Source organism: Thamnophis elegans, chromosome 7, assembly GCF_009769535.1.
Source record: "Thamnophis elegans isolate rThaEle1 chromosome 7, rThaEle1.pri, whole genome shotgun sequence".
Taxonomy (NCBI): domain Eukaryota; kingdom Metazoa; phylum Chordata; class Lepidosauria; order Squamata; family Colubridae; genus Thamnophis; species Thamnophis elegans.
The window spans coordinates 80,105,612-80,127,305 of record NC_045547.1 but is presented as its reverse complement, the minus strand read 5'-3'; the positions used below and the strand labels follow the sequence as shown (position 1 = coordinate 80,127,305).

Sequence of the window (21,694 nt, the reverse complement as noted above, 5' to 3'; positions counted from 1 at the left end):
GATAGATAGATAGATCTATCATATATCAAAAATAGAATGAATAGATAGGTAGATCTATCATATATCAAAAATAGAATGAATAGATAGGTAGATCTATCATATATCAAAAATAGAATGAATAGGTAGGTAGGTAGGTAGGTAGATGATAGATAGATAGATAGATAGATAGATAGATCTATCATATATCAAAAATAGAATGAATAGATGATAGATAGATAGATAGATAGATAGATAGATAGATCTATCATATATCAAAAATAGAATGAATAGATAGATAGATAGATAGATAGATAGATAGATAGATAGATAGATAGATGACTGACTGACTGACTGACTGACTGACTGACTGACTGACTGAATGAATGAATGAATAAATAAATAAATAAATAAATAAATAAATAAAAAATATGGTGGCCATTTTTCATTGGTTTTAATATCAAGGAATTTTAAAAAAGGAATTGTCCTATCTTAGCCAGAGTTCTGTGCCAGACAACGCTGAGAGAAAGACTTGAAGCAAACTTACCTTGAGTAGCTATACACAGGTGGTCCTCAACCTACAACCACAACTCAGCCTGAAATTTCCGTCATTAAGTGAGGCATTCATTAAGGGGTTTTGCCCCGTTTTACCAATTTCTGGCCATGGTTGTTAAGCAAACAGTGCTGTTGTTAAATTAGCCACACCGTTGTAAAGTGAACACCCGTGGACATTGCTGGTCAGAAGATCCCAAAAAGGGGATTGTATGACTCCCCCCCTAGGACACTGTGACCGTCATAAATATGAACCAGTTGCCAAGCATCTGAATTATTGATCAGGGCGGCTCAGGGGCACGACAACCGTCGTAAGTGTGAAAAACGGTCATGTCATTTTTTTTCAACGTTATTGAAGCGAGTCTGGCTGAGGCCATCTTTATGGCTTCAGGGTTTCCACAAGGCAGAAGAGGTGATAGACAGGGAGGGGTGCAAATAGATTGCTGGGGTTTTGTAGTCAAAGCAAATAAGTTTTCCTGTGGGAACCAAGGTCATTCCAACAGGTGGCTGAGGAGAGGAGGAGCAGAGTAACCAAGCAACCGGACGGCACCTCTGTTGAACAATGACTTGTGACTTGGGGGAAAGGGGGAACTTTCACTTTTTAATTAGGCGAAAAACATAGGAACTTTCAGAGACGTTTTTCACCAATATTGTGCTAATATGATCAGTGGTGGGATTCAGCCGGTTCGCACCTATCCGGGAGAACCGGTTGGTAACTTTCCAAGCAGTTCAGAGAACTGATTGTTGGAAGAAATCTCCTTTTGTTTTTTTCCACTTTACAGGGCTAATCCTGTAAGGAAGGCAGGAAGGAAACATTCTGGTGTTGTTTCTAGCCTCATCTTTATTGCCCTGCTTACAGAAACTGCCTCTCCGGTTAACCCTTATTACATTGTCACAGCTAAGGCGAAGCGCCCATCGACCTGAGTGACCTTGAGTTGGCCAAGCCCACCCAGTCACCTGACCACTGAGCCCCACCTACCCAGATAGCCATTAGGGCAGAGAACCGGTTGTTAAATTATTTGAATCCCATCACTGAATATGATGTATCCAATAAATTGTTCTTTGAGGAATCTTCCTCCCTCGGAGTTCTGCTTTCAATGGGTGCATTACTTGGAACGCTGACAGCCATTTTGCGGGAAACGGTGGTGCCTTGACAGGATTCCCGTCCATCCCCCATCCTCCCCTCTTTCCTCCAGGTGCTCAATTCATCCGAGCCTCTCCTGCTTACGCAAGCATTCTGTGACAACGAAGCATGCTCCTTTCTAAAGATTTGAAGCATGGATTTCTGCTCATGTGAAGCTCAGCTGAGCCCTTTTGCTTATAGGCAGATGGTGCATGAATATACATGATTATGCAACACTGACCTAGGTCATAGGAAACAGATGTCGAACATAACCAGAGCACTGGAAAAGAAGAAGATAAAATAACTTTGATTGAATGGTGGCTGGGTGGCTAGATTCTGAGCAACAGCACTGGGGATGTGCTGACCTAGGATTCACCAAATCACGAAGCAGACTCCGCGTCCCGACAAACCCCCTTTTTATTACGCTAACGTGGATTCCTCTCATCCACACCCAGCAAAGTCCCGGCAAACAGTCTTTCAAGGGTGACTTTACAACCACAGACCTTATCAGGCTTGGAGAGCTGCCAGGCCGATACCTTCTAAACACAACAATGTACAAGAAAATACTTGGCAAGGAGTCTCTGAGAATCACGAACAAATCTTCACACTAATGAAGCCAACGAATTGTCTCCTGCAAACTCCGCTCCCCGTTCGCTCCTCTTTATTCCCTATGGGAGGGGCCATTCACCGTCCACCTGTGACTTTGCTCGGACCATTGTTGCTCATTTTTGCCCCCTCCCCCAGCCGCCAGGAGCACTCGACCAGCCTCCCAAAGCTCTGTATGCCCCCCCTTTTTTGTTGCAAAAAAACGAGGCGTGCAGAGGGTTTGGGAGGCCTGCAGAGTGCAAAAACTTTTTTTTAAAATTTACCTCTTCAAAATCTTGGTGCGTCTTATACTCCAGTGTGTCTTATAGTCTGAAAAATATGGTAATTAGAGGGGAAAAAGAAAAACTAGCCAGACGTTTCCATGTGTGTTTGTGCGTGGAGTGATGGTGGTTGTGTTTAAGACTTTAATTAGCTTGACCTCTTCATTGTGTGGGTCTGGTTGCTGTTTGAACCTGACAATCTTGTGCTTGACAAGCGGAGAGCTGTTGTCTTCACCCGCATCCTTCAACTGCCCTTTACCAACTGTCCAGTTTTCAAGCGTCACTGTTTAATTGTCACATTGATCTTTTGGGTTTTAACATCCTGCCAAGGGCTTTCATCTATCATGTTCGTAACGGATATTTTTGAGGGCCAGTAATTTTTTCCCCTCCTTTAACCCCTTAACTGTTTTAATTCCTCGTGGTTTTTCAAGCGTCCGCTTCAAATCTTCCCGTTTTTATCTATCCACAACTTCAAATACCATCGCAACGAAGGCCTCTCTGGCCCACTAACCCTAGCCCACTTCCAACCAGTTGGCAATACATGACTACATTCGCTTGAGGTTCCTTAGCTGGACCTCATAACTTTCTTCAGTGACGTTAACCGATTTCATTCGTGAGGGAAATTTTGGGGACACGCGGATCATATATATTATTGCATCCTTCTAGGTTGGTTGTAGATCTAACTGTCCTCACGATATTATGGGATTTGGGGAGCTGAGTCAATGTATTTTTGTGACTCCCTTCCGATGAATCGGCGGTCACAAGCTAATGTGGTGCTCATTTTACTTGCCCAAAATTCCAGTTTTTGTGAGGGTGTGATGGTGTGGTTTTTATAATTCAACTTTTCTCAGGACAGAAATATTGATCTTGTCTATATGCCAGCCTTCCTTCTTCCTTCCTTCCTTCCTTCCTTCCTTCCTTCCTTCCTTCCTTCCTTCCTTCCTCCCCTCTCCTCTCCTCTCTTCTCCTCTCCATTCTTCTCCTTCCCTCCATCCCTCCCACCTTTCTCTCCTCTTCCCTTCTGTCCTCTCTCCCACCCACCTTCCTCTCCTCTCCCTTCCTTTTCCTTCCTTCCTTCCCTTCCTCCCCCCCTCTCCTTCCTTCCTTCCCTCCTTCCCTTTCTTTCCTTTTTTCTTCTTTCCCTCCCTCCCCTCTGTCTCCCCACCCTCCCTCTCCTCCTTTGTTCTCTTCTCCACTCCCTTTCTCTCCTTCCCTCCCTCCCACCTTCCTCTCCTCCCCCTCTTCCCTTCTCTTCCCTTCTTTCCTCCCTCCCTCTCCTCTCCCCCTCCCTTTTCCTTCCTTCCCTCCCTCCCACCCTTCTTTCCTCCCTCCCTCTCCTTCCTTCCCTCCCTTTCTTTCCTTCCCTCCCTCCTCCTCCTTCCCTTCGTTCTACAAAATTGTCCCGGTAGAACGGCCCATTTAGTAAGCTCTGCTTAGTACGTTTTTTAAAAAAATTGCCTTCTAGCCATTGTATTTCACACTCTTTATCCTATCTCTCTCTATTAGGATTAATCTTGTTGATCTCAGAAAACAGTAATAGATCTTTCTGAAACAGAAAGAACCTGTCTTTGTGTGAAAATCCAATGATATATTTTTATTTTTGAAAGCACTTGAGTTTCTTCATCAATTAAGATGCCAATAGATTTTGCTATTGCGGTTATGAAGCATAGACTAGGAAAAAAGGTGATCTCAGCAGAATTATGAAAGCTTGCATATTTATTTTCAAAGGTATTGTTTAAGGTTTCTCCCCCCACCACTTTTGCTTGCAAACGCAGCTCTTGCGCAAACTTATCTTGATGATAAATGACAGCTAGGATTCTATCACGGTGTTGGTGAGAGGACACAATTGGGTGCCTGAAGCTTGGCTCCATTTGTACAGAGGTGGCATAAAGATTGTCCTCAACATACAACCACAATGGAGCCCCATTGCTAAGCAAGACGTTGTTGAAGTGAGTTTTTGCCCCATTTTACCAAAAATGTTCCTGAATTCTTGCCAAGTAATTGCTGCTACAGCGTGGAGTTTGGAAGATATCAGCCTGGCAGCTCTCCAAGCCTGATAAAGGCCTGTAGTTGTGAAATCTCGTGAAAGACTGTTGGCCGGGACTTTGCTAGAGAGGAATCCCCTTTAACCTTCGGCTTCGTATTTTTGGGAAGCCTAGGTTACCCTGATTTGGTCTTTTCCATTTATTCTTCCACCCATCCCAGTTACAATCAATCATAAGAAACTCCCTTAATTTGTAATCCCTTAATCTGTGATACGAGTCAGGGCTACTTGAGAGACCGCCTGCTGCCAATTACCTCCCACAGACCCATTAGATCACACAGGGTTGGCCTCCTCCGGGTTCCATCTACCAGCCAATGTCATCTGGCTACTACTCGGGGGAGGGCCTTCTCTGTGGCAGCGCCGGCCCTTTGGAACGAGCTCCCCGCAGAGATTCGGACCCTCACCTCTCTCCAGGCCTTCCGAAAAGCCGTTAAAACCTGGCTGTGTCAGCAGGCCTGGGGTTGATGAGCTCCCTTCCCCTCTCAACAGGTATGGTTGTTGGTTATTTTAAATGCTTGTATTTGTAGTTCTTGTGTTTCCCTTCCCCTCTTGGGTTTGTGAGCCGCCCTGAGTCCTGCTGGAAATAGGGCGGCATATAAATAAAACGAAACCTAAACCTAAACCTAAACCTAAACCTACTGGATTGAGCTGAGTGTTTAGTGGCCGGATGCCCTTCCTGATGCCTATGTGGAGTACGCAGCAGATACTTCTAGTCCTCAGCTTACAACAGTTCATTTAGTGGCCATTCAAAGTTACAGTGGCCCTGAAAATAGTGACCGTTCTTCAGAGTTATGATTCTTGTAGCATCCCCACGAACACGTGATTTAAATTCAGGTGCCTGGCAACTGATTCACACTCAGGACCGTTGTTGTGTCCGAGAGTCACGTGATCCCCTTTTGCGACCTTTTGACCAGCAAAATCAATGGGGAAACCAGATTCACTTAACCACCGGATTACCAACTAATGAATTGCAGTGATTTGCTTAACAACTATGACAAGCAGTCGTAAAATGAAGCAAAACTCACTTAACAACACAAATTTTGGGCTCAATTGTGGTCGTAAATCTAGGACTATCTGCATTTTTCTTCGTGCCCTAGGAGAAACATATCTATCAATCCTAGGTTTGAACTCTCAACCTTCTGAGAGTGTATGAAGTGTCTTCATCACTAGGCTACCACACCACTCTAGTTACAATCAATACTAACTGGTTATTATATCTGTTCACAGAAGGCATCTATCTCATTTATGATTCTACTAGCTGCTAACCCGGCATTGCCTGGGTATTTATTTATCCCAATCCCCCTAACCAGCGGGAGCCCCCCTTGTGAAGCCGTTACCATGGCAACTCCACTGTGCTGTACAGTAGAAGCCGTTTTAAGGCACAACAGGCTGTATCTCAACAGAACCTGAATCCAAAATGCACACTATCACTGCCAAAGGTACTGTGATTTGACACTATAGATATAATTCATTCCTTTTCATTTGAGCGGCCCAGGCATTCCAGAGTTATGCTGGAACACACACACACACACACAAACAAACAGACAGAGCCATATAGATAGATAGATAGATAGATAGATAGATAGATAGATAGATAGATAGATAGATTTATCAATTTATTCAGGAATTGGTGTTCTAACCACTGACACTTCTGTTATATGAAACCGAAAGGCAGGATTCAGCAAGAATGCCATAATCAGATTTATGAAATCTAATTTTTAAAAAGGTCTTCTAAAGTTTAACTGTGTTTTAAACCACTAGGAGGCATAGCCTCCTGATGATTTTCAGCTATTATAATTTCAGCGAGCTGTAGAAATGAAGGTTGTGTAATTATTATTGTGTAATAATCAGGTTTCATCTGTAATGTTTACTGAGTCATATTTTAAGTGCACTCAGTTGTGGGATTACAGAACCAGAAAGCAACTTTCATAAGAGGTAGCATATTTTGTTTATTTTGGAGGGGGGGAAATGACAATTCCCCCCATGTTCATAAAAGCTCTCTGTTCTCTGCGCCTGAGAGGCCATCCCAACCATGAACTGCAAACAAATGAAAGGACACACAAGTGCAGTGTGCAGAAATTTGAATTGCAATTCAAGTGTAAAACAATCCTTCAGAAACGCAACCTTTTGTTGAATGGACACAATTATGCAATGCTAAATTAAACGTAGAATAGAATTCTTTATTGGCCAAGTGTGATAGGACACTTAAGGAATTTGTCTCTGGTGCATAGGCTCTCAGTGTACATAAGGAGAATAAAATGCATTCATCGAGAATAAAAAGATACGACACTTAGGTTACTAATAAGCTATCAAATCGTACTAGGAACAAATAAAATAATATAATATCTTTTAAGTTCTTGAGATATGATAGAACCTAGAAACGTGAAGGTTTCTATAGTTGATTGTTGTGGCCCAGCAGGAGCCGTTGGAGCTGCCACCAGACTCCGACAGCGAGGGGCCCTGTGAGTCAGCTCTGGAGGATGGGGAGGACCCTGGACAGGGTTCCGACTCCGAGCAGGGCACAGAGAGACTGGTTGGCCACCAGGTGGCGCCTGAGCCTTGGATCAGTGGGGAGGAGACAAGGGAAAGTGATCCAGAAGCCAGCAGTGAGTTGTTCCTGGATGCACGCCATCGAAGAGCTACTAGGCGTCAAGAACAACTACGTAATTACAGGAGGTAATTACGCTCAGCTGATGGTCGTCAAATCTACCGAACCGGTTAGAAGAGGTTCCACCAGTGGACCCGGAAAGCAGGCCACACCTACAGAAGAGGTTCCAAACTTTTTTGAAACCCACCACTGGTCCTTGGATAGGATTATTCTAGACTATCATGCTCCTATTTATAAAACTCAGTGCCTCTGTGAAAGGGAAGGATGACTACTGCGTTTGTGGCACAATCAGAACATTGCGTGTGTTGAAGTTGTTTTAACGCAAACCAAAGATGCCTTTTAAAAAACAAGTTTACATCATATTCTTATGCATGCCAGGGCTGTGTGTGAGGTCATTTAAGGTGGTTCTGACAAGTGTCGTCGGCATCTTCATATCCGGTCACATGGGCGGCAAGCCACTCCCATCCGGTCACATGGGTGGCAAGCCACTCCCACCAAGGAGGCCACACCCACAGAGTAGGTTCGAACAATTTTTGAAACCCACCACTGCCCCCAACCATACAATTATTTTATGCTTTCCGTATTTTTGCAAAAATATGTGTTTTCTGAAGATCGTAGGCGACCCCTGTGAAAGGGTCATTTTGACCCCCAAAGGGGTCCCGACCCACAGGTTGAGAACTGCTGACCTGGTCTGTTAAAGTAACTTTGTAGCTGGGTTTAAAATAAGCCACAGGTTTAAAAAGGCACCCCATATAATTATGGCATTACATCAACCCTTGTGGTCAAGAAAATAGTCATTATACACAGGATCCCACCTGACCTCTCCAAAGGCCCAAGAGTAACACAGCCTGCATTTAAATATTAGACTGTAATTTCAGTGCAGTAAAGTTGTTAAACCAGCCACATAAGGTACGCCTTGTCTGCTTCCCTGAATCCTTTCTTTGTTTAAAAAACACACACACAAGAAACTGAATTCAGAAGATTGATATTGTTAAATAAAGTTTAAAAAGTTCAATAGAATAGAATTCTTTATTGGCCAAGTGTGATTGGGCACCGAAGGAATTTGTCTTTGGCGTGCAAGCTCTCATTGTATATGAAAGCGACAAGTAATAAATCACGATAATGGTTATCCTAATAATATATTCATCATAAATCAAGATCACGTGAAGGGTTAATACCACTTTATAAGGCCTTGGGAAGGCCACACTTGGAATACGGCATCCAGTTTTGGTCACCACAATGTAAAAAAGATGTGGAAACTCCAGAAAGAGTGCAGAGAAGAGCAACAAAGAAGATTAGGGGACTGGAGGCTAAAACATATGAAGAACGGTTGCAGGAACTGGGTATGTCTAGTTTAATGAAAAGAAGGACCAGGGGAGACATGATAGCAGCCTTCCAACATCTCAGAGGTTGCCCCAAAGAAGAGGGAGTCAAACTATTCTCCAAGGCACCTGAGGGCAGAACAAGAAGCAATGGGTGGAAACTAATCAAGGAGAGAAGCAACTTAGAACTGAGGAGAAATTTCCTGATGGTTAGAACAATTAACCAGTGGAACAACGTGCCTCCAAACATTGTCTATCTATCTATTTATCTATTTCTATCTATCTATTTCTATCTAATTCTATCTATCTATCTATCATCTATCTATCATCTATCTATTGATCTATCTAATTCTACCTACCTACCTGCCCGCCCGCCCACCCACCCATCCATCCACTTACCTACCTAACTTCGTACCTACCTACCTACCTACCTACCTACCTACCTACCTACCTACCTACCTATCTCTCTCTCTACCTACCTTCCTATCTAATTCTCCCTCCCTCTAATTCCCTCCCTCCCTCTAATTCTCTCTACCTACCTACCTTCCTTCCTACCTAATTCTCTCTCTCTCCCTTCCCTCCCTCCCTAATTCTCTCCCTCCATCCCTAATTCTCTCCCTCCCTCTCTCCCTATCTAATTCTCTCCCTCCCCCTCCCTATCTATTTCTCTCTCTCTCTCTCTCTCTCTCTCTCTCCCTACCTACCTACCTACCTACCTATCTACCATCTAATTCTCTCTCTCTCTATCCATCCATCCATCCATCCATCCATCCATCCATCCATCCATCCATCCATCCATCCATCTATCTATCTACCATGTCTGTTTGTCTGTCTGTCTGTCTTTCAGTCATTTCGTTTCTATCTCATCTTTTATAAAAAGCTGAAGATGCCCATCATAGTTAATGCTCCTTCCTATTTTCCCCACAACAACCCCGCTGTGAGATGGGTTGGGCTGGAAGTGAGGGGCCGGCCCAAAGTCACCCAGCCTAAGGCTTTCATATATTATCCCTTCTTTAGACCAAAATGAATAAATTTGGGGACTTGGATGAAACAAGGGGCATTTTCAGATTGCCGATTTTAACAGGGCTCTCCCTCTTCTGCAACTTCAGCAGTGAGGAGCAGGACAAGGTCCTTCTCTCTCACACACACGAGACCCCCCCCCCCAACTTGTCTTCTAGGTTGGCGCGTTGTTGTGCAGTCAGCAAAGTGAGCTGGAGTGGGGAGTTGTGTGAATGCGGGATGCCGCTGTAGCGCAGCAAGCAAAACCCGGGTGTGGGATTCACGCGTCACTTTTTCTGTGTCTGGTGATTTGGGGAGAACACCAGGGGAGCCATAAACTCCCGGAGTTGAACGTGGGAATGGAAGTGGGCTGGCCGGAGGAAATGAAACACTGCCCTGCAAACTCTCGCTTTTCCTAACTCGGGAGTTTTGAACTGTCAGACGGAGCTGCGTAACGGTCGCAGTTTTAATTCCCGGAGGCGGACTCTTTTGTGGCGAAAGGAAAGGGGAAGGGAGGGAAGAGAAAGAGAGAAAAAGAAGGGAGGCAAGCAGGCAGGAAGGAAGGGAAAGGAAAAAAGAAAGAAAAGAAAAAGAAATAAAGAAGAGACAGAGAAAAATAAAGGAACAAAAAAGAGAAGAAAGGAAAGAGAAAGAGAGAAAGGAAGAAAGGGAGGGAGGAATGAAGGAAGGAAGGAAAGGAAGGAAGGAAAGAGAATGGAAGGAAGGAAGGACAGAAAGAAAGAAAGAGAGGGAAAGGGAGGGATGGATGGACGGAAGGAGTGACAGAGAGAGAGGAAAGGAAGAAAGGAAAGAGAAAGAGAGAAAGGAAGAAAGGGAGAGAGGAAGGAAGGAAGGAAGGAAAGAAAGGAAAGAGAATGGAAGGAAGGAAGGACAGACAGAAAGAAAGAAAGGGAAAGGGAAGGATGGATGGACGGATGGAAGGCGTGACAGAGAGAGAGAGAGAGAAGGAAGGAAGGAAGGAAAGAGAAAGAAAGAGAGAAAGAAAGAAATGGAAAGGGACGGACAGATGGAAGGAGCGAGAGAAATAGAGAGGAAAGGAAGAAAAGAGAGAGAAGGAAAGAAAAAAGGGGAGGGAGAGAAGGAAGGAAAACAAGCAAGCAAGAAAAGAAAAAAAGAAAGAAAAAGAAAGGGAAGGGAAGGAGGGAGGGAGGAAAGAAAGAAAAGAAAGGGAGGATGTGTGGGAGAGAGAGAGAAAGAAGAGAGGAATGAAAGAGAAAGAAAGAAAGAAAAAAGAGGGGAGGGAGAGAGCAAAGAAAGGAAGGAAAGCAAGCAAGAAAAGAAAGAAAGAAAGAAAGAAAGAAAGAAAGAAAGAAAGAAAGAAAGAAAGAAAGAAAAGAAAAGGAGAAAAAACTTTCCCGGGACAATCCTCGGCGCTCTCCCGCGCTCTCCCCCACTTGCTCCGGGAGCCCCGCTCGGCCGCCGCCCCCGCTCGGCCTTGGGCTGGAGGGCCGTCCGGCGTCCCGGCGGCTCCCCCTTCCTTCCTTCCCCCTTTCCTCCTCCTCCTCCTCCCTCCAGCCGGGGAGGAAGCCCGGGCGCCATCTAGGGCTTCTGCCTCCGCCTCCCCTCCACCCGAGCGGGCTTCAGGCGGGGCCGGCGGAGCGGGCGGAGGGGCAAGCGGGCAGGACAGGCCGGAGACTTTCCCTTCTCCGCAGGCAGGCAGGCAGGCCGTCTGTCCGGCCATGGCAAGCGGCGCGGCGGCGGCGGCGGCGGTGCCGGAGGCGGACGAGGAGCGTCGGGCGGCGGCGCTGCAGAAGCTGCTGGTCCGGCTGCGGAACCTGCAGGAGGGGAAGCAGCTGGAGAGCCTCTTGCAGACGCTGCAGGACCTGCTGGCCTTCGCCGCCCTGCCCGGCGGTAAGCGGGTTCCCCCCCGGGGAAGGGACGGGACGGGACGGGGCTGCCCGGGGGACTCCCTGCCCGCCTTCATGCTCCTCTCCTGCCTCTCCGCTCAGGCGCCGCGCTCTTCCGCGACGGCAGCATCTACGTGCCTCTGCTGCTGGTGCTGGTCTCTTACCTGAGGGTGGGGCGAGTGCAACAGGTAAGGCGGCTTCCCTCCTCCTCCTCCTCCTCCTCCTTGTACCTCTCTTTCTGCCTTCTGCCTACCTTCTCCTTCTCTTCCTTCTGTCTTCCCCTCCTTCTCCGTTTCCCTTCTCCCTCTTCTGTCTTTCTCTCCTTCCATCTCCTCCTCCTTCTCCTTGTACCTCTCTTTCTGCCTTCTGTCTACCTTCTTCTCTTCTCCAACTTCTCCTTTTCCCTTCTCCTTCTTCGGTCTATCATCTCCTCCTTCCAGCTCCCCCTTCTTGTATCTCTCCTTCTCCTGTCTATCTTCTCCTTCTCTTCCTTCTCCTTCTGTCTCCTCCTTCTCTCTTCCCCACCTTCTTCTCCCTTCTCCTTCTTCTGCCTTCTGTCTTTTTCTCCTTCTAGCTCCTCCTTCTTCTTGTACCTCTCTTTCTGCCTTCTGTCTACCTTCTCCTTCTCTTCTCCAACTTCTCCTTTTCCCTTCTCCTTCGGTCTTCTATCATCTCCTCCTTCCAGCTCCCACTTCTTGTAAGTCTCCTCCTCTTTGTACCTCTCCTTCTTCTCTTCCTTCTCTCTCCTCCTCTTTCTCTTTTCTCATCCTTCTCCTTCTCTTCTCCTTCTCCTGTCTCCTTCTTCTCTCCATTCATCTCCTCCTCCTCCTTCTTGTAAGTCTCCAACTTCTCCTCGTACCTCTCTTCCTGCCTTCTGTCTACCTTCTCCTTCTCTTCCTTCTGTCTTCTCCTCCTTCTCTCTTCCTCTCCTTCTTCTCCCTTCTCCTTCTTCTGTCTTTTTCTCCTTCTATCTCCTCCTCCTTCTCCTTGTACCTCTCTTTCTGCCTTCTGTATACCATCTCCTTCTCTCCTTCTCTCTTCTCCCCTCCTTCTGTCATCTTCTCCTATCTTCTCATTCTTCTATCTCCTCCTTCTTCTCTTTCTAAGTCTCCTCCTCTGCCTCCTTCCTGTATCTTTCTTTCTACGTTCTCCTTCTATCTCCTCCTTCTGTCTTCTCCTCCTTCTCTCTTCCCCTCCTTCTCCCTTCTCCTTCTTCTGTCTTCTTCTCCTTCTCCTGCTATGGTCTCATCCTTCTATCTCCTACTCCTCCTTGTACCTTTCTGCCTTCTGTCTACCTTCTATCTTCCCCTTCTCTTCTTCTCCTTCTTCTCCTTCTCCTTCTGTCTTCTCCTTCTCCTATCTCCTCCCTTTTCTCCTTGTAGGGCTCCTCCTCCTCCCCCCAGACAGCCACTAGAATGGAAGAGGGTCTCCTGCTTGAGCAGGGGTTGGACTAGAAGACCTTCGAGGTCCCTTTCAACTCTGTTATTCTCCTTCTGTCTACCTTCTCTTCCTCCTCCTCTTCCTCCTCCTCCTCCTCCTCCTTGTAAGTCTCCTTCTCCCCCTGGACAGCCACCGGAATGGAATAGGATCTCCTGCTTGAGCAGGGGTTGGACTAGAAGACCTTCAAGGTCCCTTTCAACTCTCTTATTCTGTTATTCTCCTCCTGCTCTTATCTACCTTCTCTTTCTCTTCCTCCTCCTTTTCTTTCTCCTCCTCCTCCTCCTCCTCCACCTTGTGTCTGCAATTGCAAGTTGAACCTTATTTTACCTGCTGCATCAAAAAGAGAGAAAGAAAGAGAGGGAGAGAGAAAGAGAAAAAGAAAGAAAGAATGAAAGGAAGAAAGAGAAGGAGAAGGAGGAAAAAAGGAAGGAAGTCACTGGGAGGCAGAATGTGTCACAATTCACTTTCTATTCCGTTTGGGACAAAAAAAATGCTGCTTTGACATAATATTGACTGTGAAACAGAATTTCTGTTTTTTAATTATTATCTTTTTTTAAAAGCCTGTCTCTGTACCCTCCTTAAAGTTTGAAGAGATGCATAAAATAGGAGTCTAACAGGTGGATTATTGGGGGCTGCTGTTTGATGAACAGTATGTTGCTATAACAGTGGGGAAATATTTTAAGGAAATGATTTCGCTTTTCAACAAAAGTCTGGCTTAATTCCCATAATAAAAGGAATATGCAAGTTAAGACTAGATAATACGGTAGTTGAAAAGTTCCACAATAAATGTCTCTTAAATAAAAATAAACTACAATTGGACAGGACGTTAAAAGAAGAAAGCAAAGCTGTTTGCTTGCACATCTGTAATTGATTTGTTACCGAAACAGTAAAATCGCAACTTCTGTCCAAATTAACTTGCTAGAAGGCATTTATATAGAGATGAAATCGTTTGATATTTGCCCACTCTCATTCCATCAGTTTATTTAAATAGTTTCTCTCTCAAGAATCTGTTTGCATACTATACGGCATAACGAACAAGGAATAAAGATGCCTGAAGTGATGTTTTTAATTGAGGGAGCCGCTGAAACACAGAGGCTAAAAAAAAATGTAGTGAGAGGTGCCCAAAAATGAACAGATTTCAAGAGAGAAATGAAACGATTGGCATCCAGCCTTCATTTTGTTCTGTCCAGAAGTCTGTGGGTGTCACGTTTGGGGGTTTTTTTTGTCGCAGTAAAAATCACTCCAGCATCAACCACAAAGCCACATTATTTCAGTCAGAAAGAAAACTCCGTTCCCCTTTTATAATTATTGCTTGGGATTTGATGCCTTCTGCAACATATAGTACAGTAGATCCATAATGGCGAACCTATAGCACACGTGCCACAGGTGGCACACAGAGCCCTCTGCGGGCACGTGAGCTGTTGCCACCCGGCTGGTTTTTGGGTCTCTGCACCCCCTCCCTCCCACGTCCCGTTTTTGGTCCCAGGAGGCTTCAAGGAGGCCTGCTAGGCCCCAAAAGGGCTGCGAGGGGCAGCGCTCCCCCATGTCCCGTTTTTGGTCCCAGGAGGTTTCAGGGAAGCCTGCTAGGCCCAAAATGGGGCACAGAGGACAGCGCCCCCCCATGCCCCGTTTTTGGTCCCAGGAGGTTTCAGGGAGGCCTGCTAGGCCCAAAACGGGCTGTGAGGGGCAGTGCTCCCCCACATCCCGTTTTTGGTCCTGGGAGGCTTCAGGGAAGCCTGCTAGGCCCAAAATCGGGCACAGAGGACAGCGCCCCCCCCATGCCCCGTTTTTGGTCCCAGGAGGTTTCAGGGAGGCCTGCTAGGCCCAAAACGGGCTGTGAGGGGCAGTGCTCCCCCACATCCCGTTTTTGGTCCTGGGAGGCTTCAGGGAAGCCTGCTAGGCCCAAAATCGGGCACAGAGGACAGCGCCCCCCCCCATGCCCCGTTTTTGGTCCCAGGAGGTTTCAGGGAGGCCTGCTAGGCCCAAAACGGGCTGTGAGGGGCAGTGCTCCCCCACATCCCGTTTTTGGTCCTGGGAGGCTTCAGGGAAGCCTGCTAGGCCCAAAACAGGGCGCAGAGGACAGCGCTCCCCTATGTCCCATTTTTGGTCCCAGGAGGCTTCAGGGAGGCCTGCTAGGCCCAAAATGGGCTGCGAGGGGCAGCGCTCCCCCACATCCTGTTTTTCATCCCAGGAGGCTTCAGTGAGGTCTGCTAGGCCCAAAATGGGCTGTGAGGGACAGCGCTCCCCCACATCCCATTTTTGGTCCTGGGAGGCTTCAGGGAAGCCTGCTAGGCCCAAAACGGGGCACGCAGGACAGCCCTCCTCTATGTCCCGTTGTTGGTCCCAGGAGGCTTCAGGGAGGCCTGATAGGCCCAAAACGGGCTGAGAGGGACAGCGCTCCTCCACATCCTGTTTTTGGTCCTGGGAGGCTTCAGGGAGGCCTGCTAGGCCCAGCCCTCCCCCATGTCCCGTTTTTGGTCCCAGGAGGCTTCAAGGAGGCCTGCTAGGCGCAAAACAGGCTGCGAGGGGCAGCGCTCCCCCACATCCTGTTTTTGGTCCAGGGAGGTTTCGGGGAGGCCTGCTAAGCCCAAAAAGGGCTGCGAGGGGCAGTGCTCCCCCACATCCCGTTTTTGGTCCTGGGAGGCTTCAGGGAGGCCTGCTGGGCCCAAAATGGGGCACGGACAGCACTCTATGTCCCGTTTTTGGCCCCAGAAGGCTTCAGTGAGGTCTGCTAGGCCCAAAACGGGCTGCGAGGGGCAGCGCTCCCCCACATCCTGTTTTTGGTCCAGGGAGGCTTCAGGGAAGCCTGCTAGGCCCAAAACCGGGCACGGAGGACAGCGCTCCTCTATGTCCCGTTGTTGGTCCCAGGAGGCTTCAGGGAGGCCTGCTGGGCCCAAAACGGGGCACGAAGGACAGCACTCTATGTCCTGCTTTTGGTCCCAGGAGGCTTCAGGGAAGCCTGCTAGGCCCAAAACGGGGCACAGAGGACAGCGCCCCCCCCCATGTCCCGTTTTTGGTCCCAGGAGGTTTCGGGGAGGCCTGTTAGGCCCAAAATGGACTGAGAGGGGCAGCGCTCCCCCACATCCTGTTTTTGGTCCAGGGAGGCTTTGGGGAAGCCTGCTAGGCCCAAAACGGGGCACGGGGGGAATCGCATACATGCATGGGGGAGAGTGGGGGGGTGTCTCGTCCGCATGCGCAGGGTGGCTGGTCGCAGGGGGTTCGTGCACGCGTTGCATTATGGGTGTGGGTGCATGCACTATTGGCACGCGACGACAAAAAGGTTAGTCCTCACTGATATAGATGAAACTGGACAGTTTGAATCGGTGTGATGTATAGGTTTTCCTGGACTTGCAACAATTCATTTAGCGACCGTCTGAAGTTGCAATGGCTCTGAAAAATGTGACTTATGACCGTTGCAGCCTTCCGTGTCCGCGTGTTCAAAATTCAGAGGCTTGACAACTGATTCATATTTACGACGTCGCCGTGTCCTGGGGGGGGGGCACGTGTTCTCCTTTTGTGACCTTCTGACAAACGGAGACCACGAGGAGGCCAAATTCACTTAATGACCGTGCGACTCATTTAATAACTGCAGGGATTCGCTTAACAAGCACGGCGAGAAAGTTCATAAAACGGGACAAAACTCACTTCGCATATGTCTCGCTTAGTGACAGAAATTCTGGGCTCAGTTGTGGTCACAAGTCGAGGACTACCTGTACTTTAGCACCATTTTTTAATTCTATTCTTGTATTAAAACGTGGACTTATTAAAATTTTACATTAGTTTTACTTATTAAAGGTAAAATTTATCTCTAAGTGGGACGTAAAGGAAATTCATATACTGTATCTTTAAAAACAAAACCTATTTTCTGCTTTTTTAGGTGGGCTGGACCCTTCTTTGCAAACTTATTAAAATATGCCCAGAAACTCTGCATCATTTAACAGCGCCACAAGGAGTTGGAAAGGACTGGGAAGTTCTCAGTGTCCATCAGTAAGTATATTGTGGTGGTGTTGTTAGTTGCGAAGTCGTGTCCGACCCATCGCGACCCCATGGACAACGTTCCTCCAGGCCTTCCTGTCCACTATCATCCTCTGGAGTCCAGTGAAGCTCACGCCGACTGCTTGCATGTCTCCATCCAGCTACCTCCTTCTCTGTCATCCTTTTCTTCTTCTGCCCTCCATCTTTCCCAGCATGAGGCTCTTCTCCAGTGAGTCCTTCTTCCTTCTCATTAGGTCGCCAAAGCCTTTGAGTTTCCTCTTCAGGATCTGGCCTTCTAAAGAGCAGCCAGGGTTGATCTCCTCTAGGACTGACCGGTTGGATGGCCTTGCAGTCCAAGGGACTCGCAGGAGTCTTCTCCAGCACCAGAGTTCAAAGGCCTCCATTCTTTGGCGCTCACTCTTTCTCATGGTTCAACTTTCACAGCCATCCATTGCAACTGGGAAAACCGTAGCCTTGACTAGACACACTTTTGTTGGCAATTAGTATGTTGTATGCAGTATGTATCACACAGATTCTAGCACAGCTTGTTTCTGCAGAAATACAAAATATAATCTTGCACAGGTAACCCTCGACTTACGAATACAATGGAGCTAAACATTCCCAGTGCTAAGCAAGAGAGTTGTTAAGTGAGTTTTACCCTGTTTTACAGTTTTTCTAGTTACTGTTGTTAAGCGAATCACTGCAGTTATTAAGTTAGTAACACAGTTGTTAAATGAATCTGGCTTCCCCATTGATTTTGCTCATCAGAAGGTTGCAAAAGGGGATTGTGAATCAAATTGAAGATTCAATCAATCAATCATCATCATCCACTGGTCATTATATAAAAAAATATAATGTCTGGATACATATAAAAAATATGTATCCAGAAAGTCATGGGAACATAAAGTGGAAAAAGTTATTGAAAATGAGAAGGCGAAGATCTTGTGGGACTTTCAAATACAAACGGATCATCATTTGGAGGACAACATGCCAGATATCATGGTTGTAGAGGGCCGAAGTGTACAGTTTATTGATATCGCTGTTCCTGGAGATGGCAGAGTCGAAGAAAAAGAACTAGAAAAAATCATGAAATATCGTGACCTGGCCATCGAAACTTCACAGCTATGAATGAAGCATGTAGCAGTGATACCCATTGTCATCGGGGCACTTGGCCCCATATCCAAGAATTTTACAAGATACATCCACAAATTGCAGCTTCCTGTAATAACACCAGCAGAACTGCAAAAAACTACACTACTCAGAACATCTTATATTTTAAGAAGGTCCTTGGTTGATACCTAGGATGCTGGCAGCAAACCGTATCAACCATTAGCACCAGTCACTGGTATACGTAATGCATTTTTGAATGTTCAGTTGGCTGAGTTTCATGTTTAATGAATGAAGTATATAATAATAATTCTAAATTTATCGGACTTGAACATTCTGATTCTCAGAAAACCACCCTACTTGGAACAGCTTATATCCTCCAACATTACCTTAACAGTTCCTAGGTCCTTAGTTAAGACTTGCGCTGTTGAGCTACCAACCATCCCCAAAGGCTGTGAATCTCACCAAAGATAAAGCATCATCACATCATCAGTACCACCCCATGGTATTTGTGACACGTCTTTAAATGTTCCCTTGACCGAGTTTCATGCTTAATGAATAAAAGAAATAATTATAATAATACCTTAGGTCCTTGATTAGGACTTGACCTGTAAAGTTTTTACCAGTCACAGACTGTGAATCGAATTGGAAGTTTAAATCGTCAACTATTAACAACAACAGTAATCTCTTCAGGCTGCAGAGAGCATTTTTTGATGAAAAGTAAGTTTCTCCGTGCTGAGAAAAAATGTCACCGCTATTTTTGCCATAGAGACAAAAGGGAAGTGAAATTTCAGAAGCTGGAGTGTAAACTGGGGTCAGCTTCCCTTTCGATAAAAGGCTGTTGGTCTGAAGGAATTACAGCAGGGGTTTTTGCAATCTCAGCCTGCCTGAGACAAAGGCAATTAAAACAGTCAGCAAGGGAGAGTCAAGAATAAATCTAATTTCTCTGCAGAAACTGCAGAGTGAGCTCTATTGGAATGTTAGGTGCTTATTCTAAGAAAGAAAATTATTTGTTTCATTCATTATATTGTCTAAAGAGGTTATGATCCCAGCAAAGTTTCCAAAAAGCATCAACCAACTTGGGTTCTAGAATGAAATCTATCCAAAGGATCTAATTATTAGCTTCCTGTACACAGGTAGCCCTCGACTTACGGCCACAATCGAGGCCAGCATTTCTGTTGTTAAGAGTGTTGTGCCCCCCCCCATTCTACGACCTTTCTCGCCACAATGGTTAAACGAATCACCGCAGCTGTGAAATGGTCTCACACGGTTGTTAAGTGAATCCGGCATCCCCGTTGACTTTGCCGGTCACAAGGTCGCAAAAGGGGATCGCGTGATCCCCCGGAACACTGCAACCGTCATAAAGATGAGTCAGTTGCCAAGGGTCTGAATTATTTTGATCAGGCTCAAACGGTCGTAACTGTGGAAAATGATCATACATCACTTTTCCCAGTGCTGTTGTAACTTTGAAAGGTCCTGTACCTGTATATGATTCTGGGCAGCTAACAAGAAATAGCAAAAGACAAGATTGCCATCGCAACAATCAATAGTAGGTAGGTAGGTAGGTAGGTAGGTAGGTAGGTAGGTAGGTAGGTAGGTAGGTAGGTAGGTAGGTAGATAGATAGATAGATAGATAGATAGATAGATAGATAGATCTATCATATAACAAAAATAGAATGAATAGATAGGTAGATCTATCATATATCAAAAAGAATGAATAGGTAGGTAGATAGGTAGGTAGGTAGGTAGATAGATAGATAGATAGATCTATCATATAACAAAAATAGAATGAATAGATAGGTAGATCTATCATATATCAAAAAGAATGAATAGGTAGGTAGGTAGGTAGGTAGGTAGATAGGTAGATAGATAGATAGATAGATAGATAGATAGATAGATAGATAGATAGATAGATAGATCTATCATATAACAAAAATAGAATGAATAGATAGGTAGATCTATCATATATCAAAAAGAATGAATAGGTAGGTAGATAGGTAGATAGATAGATAGATAGATAGATAGATAGATAGATAGATAGATAGATAGATCTATCATATAACAAAAATAGAATGAATAGATAGGTAGATCTATCATATATCAAAAAGAATGAATAGGTAGGTAGATAGGTAGGTAGGTAGATAGGTAGATAGATAGATAGATAGATAGATAGATCTATCATATAACAAAAATAGAATGAATAGATAGGTAGATCTATCATATATCAAAAAGAATGAATAGGTAGGTAGGTAGGTAGGTAGATAGGTAGATAGATAGATAGATAGATAGATCTATCATATAACAAAAATAGATTGAATAGATAGGTAGATCTATCATATATCAAAAAGAATGAATAGGTAGGTAGGTAGGTAGGTAGGTAGGTAGGTAGATAGATAGATAGATAGATAGATAGATAGATAGATAGATAGATAGATAGATAGATAGATAGATCTATCATATAACAAAAATAGATTGAATAGATAGGTAGATCTATCATATATCAAAAAGAATGAATAGGTAGGTAGATAGGTAGGTAGGTAGGTAGGTAGGTAGGTAGGTAGGTAGATAGATAGATAGATAGATAGATAGATAGATAGATAGATAGATAGATAGATCTATCATATAACAAAAATAGATTGAATAGATAGGTAGATCTATCATATATCAAAAAGAATGAATAGGTAGGTAGGTAGGTAGGTAGGTAGGTAGGTAGGTAGGTAGGTAGGTAGGTAGGTAGATAGATAGATAGATAGATAGATAGATAGATAGATAGATGATAGATAGATAGATAGATCTATCATATAACAAAAATAGAATGAATAGATAGGTAGATCTATCATATAAAGATAGATAGATAGATAGATAGATAGATAGATAGATAGATAGATAGATAGATAGATAGATAGATAGATAGATAGATTGATTGATTCTGGGCAGCTAACAAGGAATAGCAACTGAGAAAAATACCATAGCAACAATCAAGAGAGAGAGAGATGGATGGATGGATAGATAGATAGCTGACATAGGGTAACGCCTAGATAGATGGATGGATGGATGGATGGACAGATTGATAGATGGATAAATGGATGGATAGATAGATAAATAATCTACCTACCTACATATCTACCTATTTCTATATCTATCCATCCATCCGCCCGCCTGCCCATCCATCCATCCATCCATCTATCTAGTCTATCTATTTATCTAGCCATCTATCTATCTTTCATCTATCTATCTTTCATCTATCTATCTATCTATCTATCTATCTATCTATCTATCTATCTATCTATCTATCTATCTATCTAATCTATTATCTAGCCATATCTATCTATCTATCTATCTATCTATCTATCTATCTATCTATCTATCTATCTATCATCATCTATCTATCTCTTTCTCTCTCTCTCTCTCTCTCACACACACACACAAACACACACAAACACACACACACACACTCCTCCATGCAGTGTTATCCACTGTTAACCTGAAGATCGTCTTCCTAAATGGTTATATAGACATTCAAACTTATTTTGTGTATATGAGGGTTGTGATTTTTTGTGTGTTCTAATTTGCATCACTTTGCACAATCAGACAGGATGGGCGTTTGCTTTTTTTTTTTTTTTTTTAAACGATTCATCCGGTATCAAGAGATCCCAGTTTCAGTTTCACTATTAGGAATAACTTGGCATCATCATCCACAGGGCTTGGCCTGCTGACCAGTTTATTCCTAAGCCCAAAAACAATTTGTGAGCAAGCCCAGGAAACGGTCCCAACCCCAATTCTCGAAGGGCTCCCATCCTTCTTTTCTCTATGC

General features: G+C 45.0%; 1 protein-coding gene across 2 annotated transcripts in view; it reads left to right on the top strand.

Moving 5' to 3' along the window:
• The first annotated feature begins 10,853 nt into the window (after positions 1 to 10,853).
• Positions 10,854 to 21,694, top strand: part of LRRK2 (leucine rich repeat kinase 2) — a 117,602-nt gene continuing 106,761 nt past the window's right edge. For both annotated transcript variants that reach the window (XM_032221705.1, XM_032221706.1), the window contains exons 1-3: positions 10,854 to 11,362; positions 11,461 to 11,546; positions 16,676 to 16,785. In XM_032221705.1, coding sequence (XP_032077596.1) covers positions 11,191 to 11,362; positions 11,461 to 11,546; positions 16,676 to 16,785 — 368 coding nt within the window. In that variant the 5' untranslated portion in view covers positions 10,854 to 11,190. The remainder of the gene's footprint in view (positions 11,363 to 11,460; positions 11,547 to 16,675; positions 16,786 to 21,694) is intronic.